Source organism: Macrosteles quadrilineatus, unplaced genomic scaffold (assembly GCF_028750875.1).
Source record: "Macrosteles quadrilineatus isolate MER2022 unplaced genomic scaffold, UCM_ALF_1.0 Scaffold_4__1_contigs__length_99947679, whole genome shotgun sequence".
NCBI lineage: Eukaryota > Metazoa > Arthropoda > Insecta > Hemiptera > Cicadellidae > Macrosteles > Macrosteles quadrilineatus.
In genome coordinates, this window is record NW_026542597.1 from 77,760,574 (window position 1) to 77,783,497 (window position 22,924).

The window sequence follows — 22,924 nt, forward strand, 5'->3', positions numbered from 1 at the left end:
AATGCACCTGCTTATATAGGACCTTCCAGTGGCAGGGGATGTAGGGGCGAGGTAGGGGAGGTAGGCTCGGCAGCCCAGTTGTGTTGCCGCACGACCTTTGCCCTAACAGCTGATAAGCTCGGCCGCTACCTTAATGCTAACTTCTAATTCTATATATCTATCTCTCTCTCTCTCTCTAGCTCCCTCTCTCTCTCCCTCCTTTGTCATCTAAACAACTCAACTTCATCCATTGTTATTTACCAATGACACCAGAATAACTTGAATAAATACTAATACTATCTATAACTAAACAATTGGGTTTATGGCCCTAGGAATAATTAAAGACAAGAAACAAAATAAAACGTTTATTCCTTCACTAAATATTGATTAACTTCTTTACAAAAATAAATATTTCTTACATGTAATTTAAAAATGAATCAGCAAACCTAGGCCTAGAAAACAGTGTGTAGATATGCTTAAAAAATGCAATGTAATGATTTAATTTCAAGGTAGCTTAACTATCTAAATAGCTGATATATGACTACATAATCAAACTTAATTCACAGTTTTTGTTTTCACCTTTATTTTTTTTTTACTAAATGCTGTACGGGTGTCCTTCGCAACGAAGAAAACACTGAAGAGAGAAAAATTATCTCTGGATCTGTTCTATAAAAACGTTACACACCCGGGCTTTTGGTTTCACAAACAAATTTTAATTAAAACTGCACCTCTTAGTTTGAAAAATATCTTTCTTTTAAGATAGGCTAAATTATATGGCTACCTAGTGAGAATTATATGAGGCCCTGATTTAAGAATGAAAATACTGTACCAAACGATTTAATTTTCAAATTATATTCTTACTTAAAAGTTGATTTATTTGATTGGTTTAATTGCTAAAAAGTAATTGCACAACATAGGGTACTGTGTAGTAAAGCAAAAAAAAAACATTCTACGATCAACCATTATAATTATATTTATTCTGAATGGAAACTAATCAACACCATATCTAGAAATATTTACTAAAATTGTACCAATGATACTCTGAACCCCTAGAGGTTCAGTCTGAATATCAGTTTTGGTGTGTTTCAGGTGCAAATTGAAGGAGGAAAGTGCACAGCTCAGTTGAATGGTGTTCTGTGTGAGTGTGTTCAGTGTAAAAGTGACTTTGCAACTAATGATCTGTCAAATGGTTACAGAAACAATACAGAAGAATGTTTGAAATGTGAACTCTGTGATAAATCATTTTACAATTTTAAGGAGTTAAAGTCTCATACGTCGCGCATACATTTCAGAAGTTTAAAAACAAATTTTTGTCATATATGTAAAACAGGACTTGGAGATAAAAATTCACTCAAAATACACATTCGCAATGTGCATCATCAATTGAACAACAATCTCAGACTTTTGTGTAAACTTTGTAATAAGTCATATGCAGATAAAAAAGGTCTTAAACTACACATTTCTCTGAAGCATATGCATACAAAAGAATACCAATGTGGAGAATGTAATAGTAATTTTGTTGATAAAAATAAATTAACCGCGCATATTAAAAGATGCCATTTACCTTATGAACTATATAAATGTGCAAATTGTGGTAAGGAATTTAATTTAAAAGATGATTTGATACAACATCTTAAATTGCACCACTCAGGTACAAATCACGGCTGTGAAATATGTGGGAAAATGTTCAAGACTAGAGCAACATTAGAATTACATTTCATGACACATTCTGATGATAAACCGTACGTCTGTCACACTTGTGGCAAAGCATTTAAAAGAGAGGGTAATTTACTGCAGCATGAGCATACACATGCAGACAACAGACCTCATGAGTGCAACATTTGTGGAATGACATTTAAACTAAGAACACATGTCAAACAACACATGGCTGTCCATGGAATCGCCAGGAATCACAAGTGTGTTGTCTGTGAGAAGACTTTTGCTAGCAAAACCCAACTGAACACTCATCTGTCAACTCATTGATTGTAATGTAACACCCCTTACATCAACTGTTTTCTTAGATAATCTTAATTTTACTATTGTTTATGAATAAATTAATGTTTTATTTAAAACTAGATTTTTCTAAATATGAATGACATCATAATTTTTTTAATTTTATAATTCCAGAGTAGGCTATAATTAAGTTTGCAACTGATATTAGTTGCCTGTTTTTTCCTTTTTTGATTTTCATCATTTAAGGTTGGTTTTATGGCAAGATGGTTTACCAGGATCAACCCTTACCTCTTTGTCAAAGTCGTTCCTTTGCGACGGCTGAACTGCTGAACAGTAACTGAGGAGGCAACACATCTTTACTTGAAATACTCAATGAGCGTGAACCTAGTAAACAGCAAACTGAACCGATTCTTACTTTCTACTTACGGTAGTTCCTTTTTGATCAACTTCTGTCACATTTATTCAGCTACATTATACAATGTTGTGTTTCACTTTGAAAGAGTTTGTGTTTTACATTAATATCATATAAATATTCAGTATTAATTAGGTTACATTCTTCTTGCCAACTTATTGTAACTAATTCATTCAAGGTTGTTAAAATTAATAATCAAAATAAAGTATTATTTTAACACTAACACAAGGTGTGAGTTAGCTCACAGAATTATTAAATGTGAACCTTTACCTCATTTTTTTAAATGAAGAAGATTTAGCAACAGAAGCACAATTCTTTTAAAAGGTTTCCACAACAAGAGCACAGTGTTAGTGGCTGAGTGAAAATTTAAAAACGTACGTTTTCAGGAAAAGCACTTTGCAAATTTTTTTACCCTTTTTTCAAAACTTTTATTATTATTTTTTTTTTTCATTAACATTTGAAGTTTCATAAAATGTCCATAGTAACGCAATATCTTTGGTAGTTTTTTTTGTTTTTTTAAAGAGCATCTTTAGTGGGAAAACACAAAATCCTGTCACGACCATAATAGACGTTTAAATGAATATTAAAAATAGTTGATATTATTTTTATAACTATGTTTTGCTATAAACTAATTTACTTTTATGACCATTATACAATAAAAAGGTCACTGAGCTTTTAGTATATTTGGTCTTTCTAGAAAAAAATAATAATAAAAAACTCAAAAAATTGAAAAAATGCCAATAACATCTATTTAAGTTTGTATAACTCCGAAAAAACTTACCTGAGACCCGAAAAATCGTTATGTTTGTATAGAGGTGTGTTTCTTTTGTGTATAAAACATTAAAATATCACGATATTTTAATTTTTGAAATTTGTATAATAGAAATCATAAACGTGATGGTCAGGGACAAGCGGTACGGTCGTGAATTTTCTGAAATAATCTAAATATTTCTAAACAATCCTTCAATTATACTGTTAGTTATAATAAAAATACAGTAGAACCTCTTTAATCCGAACCCCCGTAATCTGAACGTCCACTAATCCGAACCCCTCATTGCTGTTCTCTATACACAGTACAGCAGTCCTTTATTGTATACTGTATTTAATGGGATCGTAGAACTTCTAGATTGGTGTTAAAATCTGTATATTCATGGTTGTTATTAATTAAATGTTCAGCAAATGCGGAGTTAGGTTGGATAACAGATAGTTTCGGGAGATGTTCTTTAAAACGTGTTTTAAATGGGCGTGAAGTCTGACCAATATAAAAGCTTGGACAACTGTCACAATTCAGTTTGTATACACCTGAATTTTCTGTTTGATCGTCACGGTTTGTTTTCTTATCTTTTAATACTGATGACAGTTTATTCGAGGTTTTAAATGAGACGATAACTTGGTTTTTAGACATTTCTCTGCTTAATGTATGGTTGAGATAGCTGCCAAATTCGGTGGAAACGTATTTCGGTCTGTCTAAGGTTGTTTTTATGCGGCTATTTTTGTTTTTATGTTTCAAGATTAGTTTGTCGATTATATTACTTCTGTAACCGTTAGCTATTGCAATATATTTAATGGTATTGACCTCTTCGTTGTAGTTTTCTTCAGACATCGGGATTGATAGTAATCTATTAGCAAAACTGTGATAAGCTGCCAATTTCTGGTTTTGTGGATGATGTGAACTATTATGGATGGTCTGGTGTGTGGTTGTAGGTTTTCTATAGATTTTAAAAACGAGTTTGTTTTTATCAGAACATCTTGAGATACTAAGGTCTAGAAAATTCAGTGTTTTATTGCTTTCGGTTTCGAGAGTAAACTTTATGTTTTTATGTAAGCTGTTCATGTAAGTTAGTAGCATTCCCAACTGTCGCTTTGTGCCATTAAACAGGAAAATAGTGTCGTCTACATAACGATGATAAAATACCATTTTTTCCCTCAGGCGGTTTTTATCAGACCATAAATGTTTATTCTCAAGGTCGTTTAAATATATCTCTGCTAATATGGATGATAGCGGAGAACCCATCGCTAACCCTTCTTTTTGTAAAAATATTTTGTCTTCAAACTGGAAATAATTCTGTTTCATAATAGTTTCGGTGAGTCTTATGAGGTCGTTTACTGCTTCTTTGCATAAAGATGAGTTTGTTAATAAGTTCTTTTCGAGTATTGAAAGGGTTTCATTTACTGGTACATTTGTGTACAGATTAACTACATCGAATGATGCTAAAATGTAACTATCTTTTAGTGTGACATGATTTATCATATTTACAAGATCAGTACTATTTCTTAGACTAGAACTATTGTCAAATTTGACCTCGCGTCGTATTATGGAGTCCAATTTCTTTGCAACTTTGTATCCTGGGGATGGAATGAAATTTACAAGTGGCCTTATAGGTATGTCCGGCTTATGAATTTAAACTGTCATCAGTATTAAAAGATAAGAAAACAAACCGTGACATTTGCAAAGTCTCTCAATAATAATTGGGCCTCACAGCAGCAAATGATGACATGCTATTTTGTTCTGGCCAATTTTGATATATAAATAAATCTAACTCTTTCATAACATCACTAAATTTCTTATGAAATTTACTTTTGACACATAGTCTGTAAAATGTGAGAAAGTACGTAGATTAATTATATCTGCTTATAAAACCTCCTTAAGTTCGGTACAATCAATTATCCTCGGAATATTTCCACAAAACTTACATAGCAATACACGGTGAGAGCGGGCGCGACGCTCGGGACTAGGGTGAGTCATGCCTATATCCCCACTCCTGGCGGACAGAGCGAGGTAGCGCAGCCCGTTTTTCAAGCCCTACAAAGCCCTACCTGAGCGCGCAATCCAGGGAGTTATTATACATCGATGTTTTTACCAAGTCAAACTTAAGGAATGGCTTAGGCCTATTCAGAGCTAATGCAACTGTTATGACCCATAATCTTTGTCAGTATAAAAAATAAGATAGAAAATATAATTTTTGACACGCATACTGTGATTGGCTTATACAACTACAGGTTTTTAAATTTAAAAATGGCAGATGGAATGTCTACTTCAATATCCAATAGTCAATGCGTGTACATTACATATTTTTGGTCGAGTTTTCAACCACTGGACAACTACTATAGTATATATTAATAGCAAGCATGATTCTTTACAACCTTTTTCTCAGCTTGGAAAATCAATGCATACCGTTAGAGAGATATTTTCCTGTAGATATGCAGAATCCCATTATATATTAAAATAGGCTCAAAAATAAGCACAAAAAATGAACTTTAAACTTGAAAAAAATAGCATGGGCCTTATGGGTGGCAAAATAACAGCAAAATATAAACAGAAAATCAAAAAAATTAAAGAAATTCCAATCACATGTTTTATTTTTAATCAGCGTTGGGTGAAAATAGATAAGTCTGTACATTACATATTTTTGGTAGAGTTTTTGACCACTGGACGGCCTCTAGTTCATATTAACTTTATGTCTTTCAGTGCTTGAAAAGTCTGGAGTTTTTGGTTTTAAATGGACCCAGGCCAGGGGCCCTCCAGAGGGCAGCAGGCCAGGTAGGCCCTACCCAAACTTTTGGTAGATTTTTCAAAATTATGAATAAATAAAGAAATTTAATACTGTAATACGTAATTAAAGGGGAAGAATTCAAACTAATTATTTAGCATTACAATTTTTAAATCCCCCCTTTTTTGGAGGGAATCATCAAGAATCACAAGTGTGTCGTCTGTGAGAAGACTTTTGCTAGGAAAACCCAACCGAACACTCATCTGTCAACTCATGGATTGTGATGTAACATTCCCTACATCAGCTGTTCTCTTAAGTAATCTTAATTTTACTAATGTTTATGAATAAAGTATTTTTTTATTAAAAACAATATTTTATCTTAATAATGAGTGACACACAGCACAGCTGACAGTCTTTATTTATTTCTTTTTGTCTATGCTATAACCAGTTCAGGGACAATCCCTCTCCCTCATCATATGATGTTGAAATTACAATATTTTTTGGTAGGTAATTAATGATTATCAAGTTAAAGCCCTGCTAAACCGAGCATTTTCAAAATATTTTTTAATCCCATGAATAATTTGTGTATTTTATTTTTTTATAAGTTGTCATTAAAATAAGTCAATATTTACACATTGGACTTTTAAAGTTTTTTTATTATATGCTAATAAATTTGTATTTACAAAGTTCTGTTCGTTTTCTATGAATTCACTTCCTGCTAAAGATTCAAAAAGCCTTTATGGAGAAAATTACAAGACAATAGTTCTTAGAAATACCCCAGATCCAGCAGAGTAAGCAAATTTCCATGTGTCTCACTGAATCGATTTTCACTAAAATATCTCATTAAATACCCCCGCCGCAGCAAACCTGCAGACTAAGCGAATTCCCATTTGCCTGACTGGATTTATACTAAAATGTCTCTTGTAAATATAACATGTATTTCCTATTTAAAAAGAATTAGTTTAACAAGTACTTAGGTTTCTGCATCAGGGAGGGTAAAACTGTTTTTTTTTTTGTAAAATGTTAATAGTTAGTAAGAAATAAAAACATTTTCCAAATTTGATCAAAATATGTTCATAAACAAGCAAACTACAACAGTTTGCTTGTTCTCCATAAGAATAACATGAAAATTTTTAATTTACATTTTTTTTTAATTTTCTCCGTAACCATTAGGCGCATAATAACGCTTCAATATACTAAATTATTGTTTTTTTAAGCTCTACAAAATGGTTTGGAAAAAAATTGCTAAATTTTATGTTTTTTGGGTCAAAAATGAAAAAAAAAACCTATTTTTATCCCTTAAAACCCCCCGTAAACCCCAGTTCCCATAGTCCGATCATGCTGGTTCGCGAACTTGTTAGAATAAATGTAAGTTTACAAGTTTATACCAAATTTCATCAAAATCGGATCATTTTTGCTAGAGTTATTGTGCTAACGGACACATATATAAAAATAAACTGGCCTGTAGGGGCCACAGCCCCTAATTTAGACTACAATAAAAAAACCATATACAAAAAGACAAATATTCGAAATCAGTTTTTAAAATTATCAATTTTATGTTACTTAAAATTAACAGTGTTTCTTGTTTTATATCTTGGTTTTCCTTCTGTTGGAGTCATATATTAGTTGCTTCTGATATGTCAATAAATACAATTGTAAAATAATGATTAAATCAATAACACAACATATTAACAAATGGAAACATGCACACGGATTGGCCTGAGCTCAGAGAATGACGAATCAGAGCTGAAATCATACAGCCATAGATTAAACATACTCCTCGTATGTTTAATCTATGATACAGCCAAACATTGCACATCTTTTCTAGTTTAAAATTGAAGATTTGATTTTTGTAATCTTACGAATTCCCTTATAGTTTCCATTTTGAGAACAAAATGTAAAGGTTAAAATTATTATTAATTATTATGAAGGCAACTCCCCATTTCGCGGTAGTAGGTCGGAAATATATATATGAATTTGTCCCTCAATTTTAAGACAGTAAGGCCCATTTCCCAGAATCTCTTTTTGTGTAGCGGAAAGCGACGCAAAAGCCATTGCACTGTATGAAGTTCGAATCATGTAAAAACAGTTCTTTTAGTTCGTCATTTACTTGTGGTCGTGACATGTCCATTGTGGCAACATGCGTTGAAATATCCATTTGTGGCCTCCTCTGCGAAGTGACATGCGCCACAATGTAAGTGCAGGTGCTTTAAGAGGACTTAGATTGTAAGAAACAACACTCAACTCATTTTCCAGCGTTCTTCTAAAGATAGGTGGTAAAACAGCTTCTGGATTTCATTCACAGTTAGTTCTACATGACGTTCTCGTTTGCATCTCTTAAGTCTGTTGAATTCCTGGATACTCTTCCACGTCTTGCAGGTCTTCCCCTACCCTGTCTAGTTACTTTACTCATTATAAAAACGGAAAACAAAAAAATTAAACACAATTCATTTTATTTACCAACATTGACTTTCGGAATAAATGTAAACATTGCAAATAAATAAGTAACAGCTGATAGAATGCAGACGTTTATCAGTCCCCATGCATTTCTTATGGTGGATATTTTACGTTATATCTCGTTTTCTGGTAACTTAATGGGAATTCTGCTATTTTTCCCGAGTCCCTGGGGTCAAGACCCTTAATTTAAGACCCTTCCCACTTTTCTGCGACTAACCAGACGTCCACAATTTTCTGGTAAAAATTTTGTCTTACAGAATTATATATGTTTTGTAGATATATATATTGGCCTCTAGGGACCTCAAAACGAAAAAAAAATCGGTCCCGCGTCCAGGTCTTACCATGCGTACTACGGTAATAGCTTATTCCCTATATGGGAAATTCGCTAAAATATTAGATTTACTCATCGTTTGATTACCATCAGTTTTAACTAGTTGTTCTGCCCCTGCCTCGTCTATGCAAACTGCTGGTTGATTAAGCACTTATTCTTTATGAAAATAATTTTTTTCATTGTCCAAGTCACTAGAAATTATAATCTACTCTTGATGCAGTATAGAAATCTATGGTACCTAAAAGCCTAAAATCAAAAGGTTAACTCAAGGAAAATTAACAAACAAATCCACAGCTTGTATATATTTAATGTTTTACATCTAATTATATACAGTCCTTTAATTGATGGTCCTGCCCTTAGGAAAGGGCTTATTGAAAACCTGATATTTATCAGAGAAGTTACACAGCAAAACCGTTAATTTTAGTATGCGATTGATAGGTGTGCGTCTTATGGTTTTCTCAAAAGTTCAAATCCATCCTAGCTTTATATATGGATGAGCACTTGGTTATTACTGCTACTGCGAATATAAAAAAGAATACTTGTAGCAATACAAATATTAGACAACATTGAATAAAAAAAATTTTGATGTACAAGCAAACAGAAAATTTCCCACAGAAAATTTCAAAGGTCATTCGTCGATAATTAACTGTAATATTGTTTCAAACCTTTCTGATAACCTACAGTTTTCAGTTCGTTGTATCAAACTTAAATTCACAGTTACTGTGTTTCAACTTTTGTGTTAAACAAAATCAGAAAATTGTCAGCTGTAACTGAACACACAAGGGCTGCCTTAACACTGATACCCAAACCTCGGTCTGACAGGCCCACGGGAATTTTCGAAAACGCATGTTGGCAACACTGTTTACTTGGGAGATTCCATTCCCCCAATACCTTACCCCCTTTTCCTCCCCTACCTGTTGATATATTGTTTGTTCATTTTGCATGGGTGCCGTGACCTTGACAGGTTGTCTGTTCACAAAATGTCCGTCTCAGAAGCCCTGCGTTAGTTAGTGTATTTTAAAGCGGGGTCTCACAGGCCGAGGGTTTTGGTTTGTGTGTTTCTAAGCGGGGTCCATTATTTTTCAAATGGGGTCTCACAGACCGGGGGTTTCGGTTAACGTCGGCCGGAGTAGGGTTTCAGTATTAGTGTTAAGACTTATAATAGCACTGTATTTATAATAATTTAATGTCATAGTTAATAGGGGTTAAAACACAGTCTACTTTTATTGTTGCAATATTTCTCATTCCAAACCAAAAATGATAATGCAAAACAAAATTGTGATTCTCTTATTGCCTCACCATGTAGTATTCTATGTTCAACTTTTGTAATTATAATTAATTACCGTATCCTGACTGAAAACACATTAAAACAAAATATTTACAGTACTAAAATCGTATAGAGGATTCTCTCAACGCTTAGATTACCAGTCTGAAGGTCAGTTTTGTATGTTTCAGGTGCAAATTAAAGAAGGAAAGTGTACAGCTCAGTTGAATGGTGTTCTTTGTGAGTGTATTCAGTGTAAAAGTGACTTTGGAACGTTTGTCATGCCAAATACTGTAAAAGATAATGGAGGTTCCCTAAAAGAATATTTTAAATGTGCTCTCTGTGACCGCAGATACATAGACAAAAGGCATTTGAGAAAACATCATCGAACTACACATGCTAATACCAATAAGTACCAGTGTACAACTTGTGCCAAATCATTTTGCAATTACACTGCATTGAAGTCTCATATTTCACACATACATTTGGGATGTTCAAAAAAAGAGATTTGTAAAATATGTAACAAAGGTTTTACTCAGACTTCGGTGCTCAACAGGCATATTCGTGAAACACATTATCAATTGAAGAAAAATCTCTCTTTTACATGTAAACTTTGTAATAGGTCATTTGCTCGGAAAATGAATCTCACACGACATACTTCTCGAATGCATGTGGATACAAAGGAATACCAATGTGGAGAATGTAACAGTGATTTTGTGTGTAAAGAGAGTTTAGCGCAGCACATCAAAAAACACCATTTGCCTCAAGAGAAATATAAATGTGCAAATTGTGGTAGAATATTTACTGTTAAAGATACTTTGTTGGAACATCTTAGAAATGATCACTTAGGTACGGTTCACAGCTGTGAAATATGTGGGAAAATGCTCAAAACAAAACAAACATTAAGATTCCATTCCTTGACACATTCTGATGATAAACCGTACTTTTGTCATACTTGTGGCAAAGCATTTAAAAGGGAACATAATTTACAGCAGCATGAGCATACACACAGAGATAACAGACCTAATGAGTGCAATATTTGTGGAAAGACATTCAAACTAAGAACCCACGTCAAACAACACATGGCTGTCCATGGAATCATCAGGAATCACAAGTGTGTTGTCTGTGAGAAGACTTTTGCCAGGAAAACTCAACTGAACACTCATCTGTCAACTCATGGATTGTAATGTAACATCCCCTTCCATAGCTTTTTTCTTAAATAATATATTTTTTTGTGTTTATGGATCTTACTAATATTATAAATGTGAATGTTTGTGTGTTTGTTTGTTTGTTTGAAGTTCAATCACAAATTAACTACTGGACGGATTGGGTTGAAATTTGGCATGATGATAGCTCACATTCCCAATGAACATATAGGCATATTCTTATCTCAAAACCTTTTTCGGGATCCGCCCCAGTGGCTCTGTAGTCCCCATGTTAACCTGATGAGTATTTATATTTAAAGTGGAATACCTGGGGACCGAGCTTTGCTCGGGGAAAATCATTAGTTTACTCTGAAAACAGTCACAGTATTGCAGATACATAAATCCATTCCCAAAACTCCACACTGCTCGCCTTTACTTATTCCTTCAGCACTCCCTACGTCGTGGACCTGTTTTTCTCTCTCTTCCCATTGCATGTTAGGATTGCAGATACATTAATGTAATTGCCACAGACAGTTCCCACACTCTGCACTGCTAGCCTTATTACTTCCTTCACCACTTCCTACGAAGCGGAGCTGTTCCTCCCTTCCCATTGCATTTAAAGATTGCAGATACCTTAATCTAATCGTCATAAACAGTTCCCACACTCCGGACAGCTTGCATTTACTACTTCCATCATCACTTCCTACGTCACGGACCTGTTTCCCTCCCTTCCCATAGCATTATATGATTGCAAATACCTTAATCTAATCACCATAAACAGTTCCCACACTCCAGACAGCTCGCCTTGACTACTTCCTTTACCACTTCCTACGTCGCGGACCTGTTTCCCTCCCTTCCAATAGCATTTTAGGTTTGCAGATACCCTAATCTTATCGTCATAAACAGTTCCCACACTCTGGACCTCTCGCCTTTACTACTTCCTTCATCACTTCCTACGTCACGGACCTGTTCCCCTTCCTTTCCATAGCATTTTATGATTGCAAGTACCTTAATCTAATTGTCATAAACAGTTCCCACATTCCAGACAGCTCGCCTTGACTACTTCCTTTACCACTTCCTACGTCACGGACCTGTTTCCCTCCCTTCCCATAGCATTTTAGGATTGCCAATACCCTTATTTAATCGTCACAAACGGTTCCCACACTCCGGACTACTCGCCTTGACTACTTCCTTCACCACTTCCTACGTCGTGGACCTGTTTCCCTCCCTTCCCGTAGAATTTTAGGATTGCAGATACCCTAATGTTATCGTAAAAAACAGTTCCCACACTCCGGACAGCTTACCTTTACTACTTCCATCATCACTTCCTACGTCGCGGACCTGTTTCCCTCCCTTCCAATAGCATTTTAGGTTTGCAGATACCCTAATCTAATCGTCATAAACAGTTCCCACACTCTGGACTGCTCGTCTTTACTACTTCCTTCATCACTTCCTACGTCACGGACCTGTTTCCCTCCCTTCTCATAGCATTTTATGATTGCAAGTACCTTAAATTAATTGTCATAAACAGATCCAACACTCCGCACAACTTTCCTTGACTACTTCCTTCACCACTTCCTACGTCGCAGACCTGTTTCCTTCGCTTCCTATAGCATTTTAGGATTGCAGATAACCTTAATCTTATCGTCATAAACAGATCCCGCATTTCGTACTGCTTGCCTTTACTAGGCCTACAATGTATCGAGCAATCTTCAGTATAATCTTTGCTCAATAGTAACAAGTGATGATTTCCCTTTTGTACTGTATTTGTAATTTGCTAGTATACTGTGGGTAGTTGCCTTATAATGAACACATGCTTCAACTTCAAGTCGTTTGTTTACTTTTTCCTTGTTATTTAATTCAACCAACATGGTTACTTAGCAACCCATAAGACTAATGTTAAAAAAATGTAATTTTCAGTTTCATTTTTCTACGTAATTAGATTTTTGTTGGCAGTTCTAACTGCAGTAAACTCGTTTTTAGACCAGAAATAAGCTATTTACAACATTTGAAGAAAATCGTCGGAGCCGTTTTCGAGATATTTCTGCAAGCAAGCAAGCAAGCAAGCAAGCATACAAGCAAACATTGCTCGTATTAGAGTATAGGATTAAAGAATTTAGTCAGCTGTTTCAACTAAAAAAAGTTGGTTCTATGATAGGGAAAAGCATTAAAAAGTTATAAGGTTTACCAACAGGGTGCAGCACTATATTTGTTTGCATTTATGAAAACAGATTATTTGCAGCGGCAACAAAAAATGTGATAAGCAATGAGAACTTACTGTCAAAGTACGATTGTTATAGTTATGTTTATGTTTTTAATTTCATGAATAATTTGTGATATTTTGCAAATTTTTGATAATTTTTTTTATAGTTACTTTTATTGCAAGATTTGGGTTTACCCTTACTTTTTTGTTATAGTCGTTTCACTGTGATGGCTTAACAATTACAGTGGAGGCAAACACATCTTTACTTGAAATGCACAATCAGCAGACAGAAACCGCCCTGCTGAGCTGAGCTTTTTTAAAATATTTGTTTGACCTGATCAATAATTTATGTATTTTAGGTGTTTATGAGTTCTCAAATTAAGTCAATATACACATTGGGTTTTTATTTAAAGTTTTTTTTATATTGTTTTAATAAATTTGAATTTTACCAAGTTCTGTTCGTTTTCTATGAATTCACTTCCTGCTAAAGGATCAAAAAGGAGAAAATTACAAGACAATAGTTATAATACCCCAGCTCCAGCAAACCAGAAGACAAATCAAATTACCGTGTGCCTCACTGAATCGATTTTCACTCAAATATCTCCTTTAAAATATTAGATTTGCCCCTCATTGTAAGTCGACTCTTATGCATTTCGTAATACGTAAACTCCTCCTAGACGCCTAAAGCAATAGTTTTCAAATTTTGCATGGTGTTAAAGACCCTATCGGTGAGTGCCAACATCTATATGACGTTAAAAAAATCTCTTAGGAATCCGCCCCACGGGCCCTCAAAGTTTCAATGTAATCCTTATGGAAGCAGTATTTGACACATAAAAAAAGGCATAAGATCAGCTGGTAGATTTTGAATGACGTAGATCAAGAAATAGCTGATAGCATTACTACACGGATATTAGAACAGAAACGGTATAGATCATAAATAATATAATCAAATGACGACACTAACCTGAATCGCATACTAATAGTCTTAACATCCTGTTTGGACGTTTATTGAAAGTTCCATTTTAAATAATATAACAAACATGTTTGCTTTGAGCCCATCCAACTAAATTAACAGTTGAAGTTGTGTTTGAAGGCTTTTTCTAGGCTTACTTGGGGAAACCTTATGTAATATTTTTATCAACCCATAAATTAGCGATGAATTGGTTTGTGAATTAGTATATTTCTTATAGGAGTTAAATTTGGTTTTTCTTTTCCGAGATCGTTTGGCTCTTCTACCCGACCGATTTTCATGATTGAGGTATTAAATTGAAGCACGCACAGATTTCCCATCAAGCATCGGCATATATTTATCTACAGTCCCACTCACCTAATACGTACGTAACCGAAATTTGCTCTCCTTTTTTATGGGAGTTAAATTGGTTTTTCTTTTCCGAGTTCGTTTGGCTCTTCTACCCAACCGATTTTCATGATTGAGGTCTCAAAATGAAGGTATGCATGCAAAGATTCCACATCAAGTATCGGCTAATATTTAATTACTGTATTACTCGACCAAAATGATGATTTATTTTTGTATTCTTACTTCAATTTAAGATGTATTTCACCAGTTATAATTATAAAATCCTATAAATTTTGGTCTAAGAACCTTTAGTAAAATGCAGGCTTTCATTTAAGCTATTACTTAATCAAATTGCACGAGTTTCAAGCAAACGCAAGGTGAACAATCAACATGAGAATTATATTTTATAAGGGTTTTCTATGATTAAAAATCAATAGCTTCAGTATTGTTGATGTTTTTTATATGTTTTAGACTTAAAATAATCAATAAATCATAGGCTTTAATTTGAGCTATTGATCGAATGATTTAATTATGCTCAAGATACTGTATTATTCAATCTAAAATCATAAATTTAATTATTTCTCGAATATGATATTTATCTCAACGCTGCCGAGCAGCATGGGCCCTCTAGGTAGTATATGAATCTTGTGGGATTTTTAAGAACAGAACCACGTTTTTAATGCAAACAAAGTTGATGTGTTTATATGGTAATACATACAGCTTTGTAAATAATAGTGTCTTATTTGATATTTTAAATGTGATTGGCTTACTTCAGAAAACTGAATTTTAAATTAAGCTTTCATAAAAAATAATAAATTAGTTTAAATGAATGAAAATTATGCACGTTAACAAAATTTACATATCATCCATACGCTGGTTTCCTTGACTAATTGTGAATTACATGATGTGTTTGAAATTCCGATACGTAGCAAATAGTTCAAGATCAACAAGGACCACTAGGAAGCAAAACAATTTTAGCCAAAACTCGACGGCTTAATCGTCGTCTTCGATCACCTTCCGATTGATTATACAAATTATTAACGTGCAACACATGGATTATGGTTTAAACGCTTGAATCAATGCAAATGTGAATGTTGATATAACTTTTGTAATGATAATATATTTCGTGGTTGCACTTAAATACTCACCATCACATAAAGCTCTCTTATGCAGTTATTAGTAGCCATAATGGTAGAATCCGAAACTGTAAAGGGTTGATTTCTAGGTTATAATTAGCTAGAACTATACCGCCCTGATTTAGAATAAGTAGATCAAAATCGGATATGAATTTGAACGGACGGTGTTTTTGGTCTCTAGGAACCTCAAAACGAAAAATAAATTGGTCCTGGGTCCAGGTCTTACCATGAGTACTACGGTAATAGCTTATTCCCTATAGGGGAAATTCGCTAATATTACCTATAGAGGAAATTCGCTAATATTCCCTATAGGGAAAATTCGCCAATATTCCCTATAGGGGAAATTCGCTAATATATTTCGCTAAAATAGCAACGTAATTTGCCTATGTTTATTATCCATAGCGTTATCCGTTCTACTATCCGTGATCACTGCTCTTGTAAGGTTGTGCTGCTCGTTACACTCGATGTGGGAAACGGGAAACACATTTAATTCTGCGAGGTGGTGCGATATGCTGGAAGCTCTGGAGAACACCTTCCACGTCCCAGTATACCTCATGCGCATTATAGCGGATTACCTCAGGTTCCGTCACCTCATGTATGATACTACAGAAGGCCCGCAGACGATGATTGTCACTTCTGGTGCTGCCCAAGGTTCCATATACTCGGCCCGGAGCTCTGGAACATTGCCTATGAAAGCCTCCTTAGGTCTGAATTGCCTAAGGAAACCGTTTTAGTTGGGTACACAGGTAACATTGCGAGATTAGGTGAGAGATTACATCCTTGCCTCAGACCTGTCCTTGTAATAAAACTGTTTGTAACTCCCTCCTTGCACCACACACTAGCAAAAGTCTCGTCATAGTAACTCCTAATATTATTAATCACGCGTGTAGATACTCCAAGCGTTGACAGTTTGTAGAACAATGCCTTGCGGTCAATTGTATCAAACGCAGAACTAAAATCAACAAAAAAACAGTAAAGTTTACCCTGTTTCTGCGCAAGCCTTAGCTTGACCATACAACTTACGTTAAATATATTATTAATTGTCGAGTAACCCTTCCGAAAACCTGCTTGAAACTCTGTTAGAATATTGTTATCATTGATCCAATTTTGTAATCGATTTGTTAACATACTGGTAAATAATTTAGCTACACAATTTATAAAAGATAAACCTCTGTAGTTCTCCACTAAATCTATATTGCCTTTTTTGTGTAATGGATAAATTATGGACTCCTTAAAACTTTTAGGGATTTTATTGCTTTTGGAAATGTTATTATAGACTGATAATAATGTGTTTAGAAAATGATCAGGTGCGTTTTTGTAAAACTCGTAAGGAATTCTATCAACTCCTGGGGCCTTATCTGCCTTGACCACGGCCAATACATTCTTTATCTCTACCCAGGTGAAATCGCTGTCTAATCGGTCGTTATCTATGAAAGGTTCTGCATAGCTCATCTCACCTGCCACAAGCGGGGGGTTAAGCAAGGCGCTAAAATGCTCTATCCATTTGTTCGTCGTTATATTTCCTACTGCGTTACTGCACTTTCTCTTAAAATGTAAAATTGCTTGCCACATAGCTTTCAAATCAAATCAAAATACTTTTATTCCAAAAATTAAGCAGTACAATAATAGAACAATATATTACATGGAATTATTCCCCCGGATAGACTGTTGATCTGTGATCGGGGGAAGAGTTCTTGTAAACCATTGTTAGGCAATATACAAAGTATTTAACATTTGTTCGATGCTATTACCTACATTTACTAGAAATTAAAAAGACAAACACCTTTATACATTGAATATTAGAAAAGAAAAACCTAATTTGATTTAAACAAATACGAGAGTCTATAGTAATACATTCAAAAAAATAATAAAATGGATCCTACTAAACTAGAAGTTACTGAAAACGGTAACAAAAACATGGTTGAATTCTGCATCAGCCGTGGCGAAAACATCTTTTTCAGTTGATGGAAAATAATTATGCTGTGTAAGCTGACTGAATCAGCGCCTCTGCAGCCGCCCACAGTGTTGCTGTGTACAAACGCAGGATTGGCGAGTGGCTCGCGCGTATCGGGTGGGCGGCTGCAGAGGCGCTGATTCAGTCAGCTTACACATTTACTATCTGTATTATAATTGTTCAAATCTAAAATAATTTTGTCGTTATATAACTTCTTTTTTAACTTACACAATTTTTTGTATGTATATTTACTTGAGTAAGATAGTTACTTTTAACCAAGTTCGAATCAGTTTTTCTAAAAAGACTAAGCAATCTAAACATCTTTTTCCTCTCGGCTAAACACTCAAAATCAAACCACTTTTGCTTGTTTACAAACCTGTTTTTTACCGCTGTTAGAGTTTTATGTTTTGCCGATCTAACAATGCACTTGGTCAAATTGTCTATATTATCCTGATTATCATTTCCTATCTGAACGTTGGTCAAATTAAGTAATAACCGACTTTTGTATTTCGATTGGTCCTCATCCGACCACTTTAATTGTGGTAACAAAGTTGACGTATTAACCTCTCTCCTCTCCCCTATGTTACTATTTATTTCATCAACTGACAGAATAATTTTGATCGGTAGGTGATCGGACCCTGGATATGGCACTACTCTAAAGTCCTTCACTAAATGCAAGGATCCAATGACACAGTTGCCAAATCTATAACAGACGAGCCCATCGCCCCTATAAAAGTAAACTCACCCTCCTTATCACTAGCTGACCTTCCATTTAGAACGATTAATCCTCTATTGTCAAACAATTCTAATAGCTTATTCCCCCTTCTGTTTATGGTTTTGTCTTTTGACTTCCTACCACTATCTAAATAACTATTTACATTTTTTATTTCACCATTTTCAAAACCCTGTTCATCACCTATTCGTCCATTCAGATCTCAAAAAAATATTAAATTCCCAATTTCATTACTATTTAAATATTCAACAATATCACTAAAACTCTGTTCCCACTTATTGTAATTCAAATATAAAGGTATGAAATTTAGGGATTTTTGAACACCATTGAAACTCGCCTTTACATAACTTAGTTCATGTTCATTAACAAAAGTAAAATTTTTCTGGAAAGGTGAATTCAAGTTTAACCCAATAATATCACCTCCGCTATATCTGCCAACATTACCTATCCTTTCAGCAAATTTAATACATAACTTAAAACATTTTAATTTGTCTCTAATAAAAAATTCGTCTGATTTAACTAAAAATGTTTCTGTTAGGAAAAATAAATCATATTTACAAAAAAAATCAACTAAACTGTCATCAATAATTCTATTTTTCAGCCCACATATATCATATGAAAGTACCTTAAAGGTTCCTATACCATGTCCCATTACTTGCACAGCGCTGTCTCCGTCCTACTGTTGATTCTCAGAAGGTTTGGCGTAGTCCCCTCACACGACGACCTGCTGAGGAGTCGTGGTCTGCGCCGCCTCAGGTGCCCCCGGCAATGTCTCTCTAGGTCCCGCGCCCGTGTCCATGGCTGCAGCCTCCGCATATGTTTGAGACGTCATCCGTTGTGGCTCCTCTTCGTCGTCGTCCTTCTCCGTGCCCCGTCGAGACAGTTTGGTGAGGAAGTCCGAGAAGTCATGTCGGAATAGTTTCATCAGTTCTCGGGCTCCTTCAACTCGTCCAGCTTTCAGTGTGTTGTCTTCCCAGGTAAAACGCGTGCCCTTCACGTACAGGTGATCATGGACAAGTGGCTATAAGAACTATATATCTCTAAGCTATATAGTTAGAGTGTTATCTTTGCCTAATAGTAGATTGCCTAGAATATTAGCAAAACAGGTTATTGAAAAACATATATTTTGGTGCAGATATTGGGAAACCGTTGGGAAAACTCATGGCTTAGAAATAAAATTTAAAACTCAGGATGTCAGCGTATTGGCGATACAGTTAGGATCGCTGGCAGAAGCAATTAAAATCAAATGGAAGGATGAATGTGTAGGAGCTAGGACATCTGTTTATCACAAACAGCTATTGCGAGTCGACCTTGAACTAGGAGATAAGAGTCCCCTTGCCTTCAGCGAGGTTGAACTAATTTCTTGGGCGATTAAAGCTAGGGCAGAGCTGGTAAATTTAAATTATAAACCCTGGACCGAACAAAATTTTATTTGCTCATTATGCAATCTTGAAGAGTACGAAACTACCTTTCACTTCATTGCCGTCTGTTCAATTTTGGGTAATATTAGAAGGTCTTGGTTAGGAAGCAACACTTTGAGTGAAGTAGAATATTATCAATAGCTAAACGGGAAGGATTGGCGTATCTTCACAAAATACCTTAGAGAAGCTTGGAAGTATAGATGGGAGCTTATAAGCGAGTTTAATTTCTAAATTTTAGGTAAATAAACAAAAACAAAAAACCTTGAAACTCGTTTATTTTTATCTGATTACCCTTAATTCTGTATTATGTTTTGTTATCTATTGAGTACTCTAATTGTGTTTTATTATTATTTTATTTATTGTATAAAAATGTTCATTTCTTTTGTGCTAAATGTTGTTTAAAGACTCATATTCATTTTAGAAGGCAAAGATTGTGTCAACCAAACAGACGGTTGTTATCAACCATTGTTTAAAAGTGTTATGTTTTTGGATGTACATATTACCTTATCGTTTAATAAAGCACTTACTCATTTCATTTCATTTCATTTCATATATATTTTATGTATAGAAAAATCATCTTGAATAAATTTACACAAAATATTTACTAAAATTGAACAAAGGTACTCCAAACTGTTAGATTATCAGACTGAAAGTCAGTTTTGTGTGTTTCAGATACTAGTTAAAGAAGGAAAGTGCACAGCTCAGTTGAATGGTGTTCTGTGTGAGTGTATTCAGTGTAAAAGTGACTTTGGAACTTATGTCATGCCAAATGGCGTAAAAGATAATAGAGGTTCCCTACGATATTATAAATGTTCACTCTGTGACTGCAGATACAAAAACAAAAGGATATTGAGAAAACATCATCTTAATAAACATGCCAATATTAATAAGTGCCAGTGTACAACTTGTGCCAAATCATTTTGCAGTTACTCTGCATTGAAGTCTCATATTTCACGCATACATTTGGGATGTTTAAAAAAAGAGATTTGTAAAATATGTAACAAAGGTTTTTCCCAGAAAAGTTCCGTCAACAAACACATTCGTGAAGTGCATTATCAATTGAACAAAAATCTCTCTTTTACATGTAAACTTTGTAATAGGTCATTTGCTCGGAAAAGAAATCTCACACGACATACTTCTCGAATGCATGTGGATACAAAGGAATACCAATGTGGAGAATGTAACAGTGATTTTGTGTGTAAAGAGAATTTAGCGCAGCACATCAAAAAACACCATTTGCCTCAAGAGCAATATAAATGTGCAAATTGTGGCAGAATTTTTACTGTTAAAGATACTTTGATGCAACATCTTAGAATGCATCACTCAGGTACAAATCATGGTTGTGAAATATGTGGGAAAATGTTCAAAAGAAAAGATAAATTGAAATTACATTTCTTGACACATTCTGATGATAAACCGTACGTCTGTCACACTTGTGGCAAAGCATTTAAAAGAGAGTGTAATTTACAGCAGCATGAGCATACACACAGAGATAACAGACCTCATGAGTGTAACATTTGTGGAAAGACATTCAAACTAAGAACACATGTCAAACAACACATGGCTGTCCATGGAATCGCCAGGAATCACAAGTGTATTGTCTGTGAGAAGACTTTTGCTAGCAAAACCCAATTGAACACTCATATGTCAACTCATTGATTGTAATGTAACATCCCTTACATCAACTGTTCGCTTGAATAATTTTAAATGCAATCTATATAGATAAAATCTTACTTTTACTCAGATGAGTGTTTTTAATGAAGGTCAGTTACGTCATTAGATTTTTACATTATAATCCCATGATGATTCCTTCAGGCAGGCCAAACTAGCGATTGAGCTGGACTAGAGTAGTCATTTCTCAAAATCTTGAAATCTTATAAGATAATTCAGATGCATTTTTATCTGCTAAACATTGTATGTAAAGTAATTGTACGTTCTACTGTGACGGTCGAACAATTACTGTGGAAGCAAACACACTTGAAATGTTCAATCAGCGTAAACCTAGTAAACGGCAGAGAGAAACCTTTCTTACTTATTTTTTTCTCATTTCTTTAGATCAAATTATTTCTGTAAAAAACATTTAGCTATATTATACAATGTCGTGTAAGTTTAATTATTTAGGTTACATTCATCTTCTGCTTATTTTAACTAAACGATTCAAGGGTGTAAAAGTTAGAATCGTAATCAAAATGGAGTTTTATCTTTAAACTAATAAAGTATGAGTTAACTCACAAAATAATTAAATGTAAACCTTTACTTTTATTTTTTTAGGAAGAAGATTGCTATTTTAAATATTTGAACTAGATTAGAAACATTTTTGTATACTTCATCGTCAAGTTTGGTTTTAAAACCTGCATATTTTAAACTAATTCTTAACACTTAACTGAATATTTTAGGTCCACCTAATAACAACCATCAATAATCTATATTTTTTGGTAGGTTCAAGCCCTGCTAAAACAAGCTTTTTCAAATTTTTTTTTTGACACGATCAATAATTTATGTATTTTTGGTTTTTATGAGTTCTCATTAAAAATAAGTCAATATACACATTGGATTTTTGAAATGTTTTTATTATATGTCAATAAATTTGTATTTTACCAAGTTCAGTTTGTTTTCTATGAATCCACTTCCTGCTAAAGATTCAAAATTCTGGTGTTTTATTTGATTTAACCCTTTCAGTGCTAGGCCAATAATTCATATTTTGTAAGACCTTTTTGTTTGCCTTTTAATTCCATTACCCGTTGTTGAATTTTTACTGTCATGTTGTCACTATTTTATTAATTAGGCTAATTTTGAATAATAACACAATAAGAAAATATATAAGAAAGATAAATCCCGGTATTTGTAGTAAACATCAAATAAAACTTAGTTTTTGTTGTAATTTTCCTGGTTTTCCTATAAATTTTTATGTTCTGATAGCATTATTTGAAACCGAAATCTCACAAAATCAAAAGACTTATAGTTTACAATGTAATATTGAATTTAACCCTGATTTAGTTGGACGAGGTTATTGTAATATAGCAATTTTAGGGAAACTAATGTTTTGCAGCAAAGTCTCAGGAACACATTTACTACTACTAAAACTAAAACATTGCATCTAAATAGTCCGTGACTAGCTGGTGCTGCTACCTAGTAACGCATTGAACAA

General features: G+C 34.2%; 1 protein-coding gene across 1 annotated transcript; it reads left to right on the forward strand.

The window, feature by feature from the left end:
• The first annotated feature begins 10,956 nt into the window (after positions 1-10,956).
• LOC128992123 (zinc finger protein 501-like) lies at positions 10,957-22,305 on the forward strand. The gene is made up of 2 exons (XM_054415550.1): positions 10,957-11,075; positions 20,449-22,305. Exons 1-2 carry the CDS (start codon positions 11,064-11,066, stop codon positions 21,433-21,435), a joined length of 999 nt encoding a protein of 332 aa, XP_054271525.1. The 5' UTR covers positions 10,957-11,063; the 3' UTR covers positions 21,436-22,305.
• Positions 22,306-22,924: the final 619 nt, after the last annotated feature.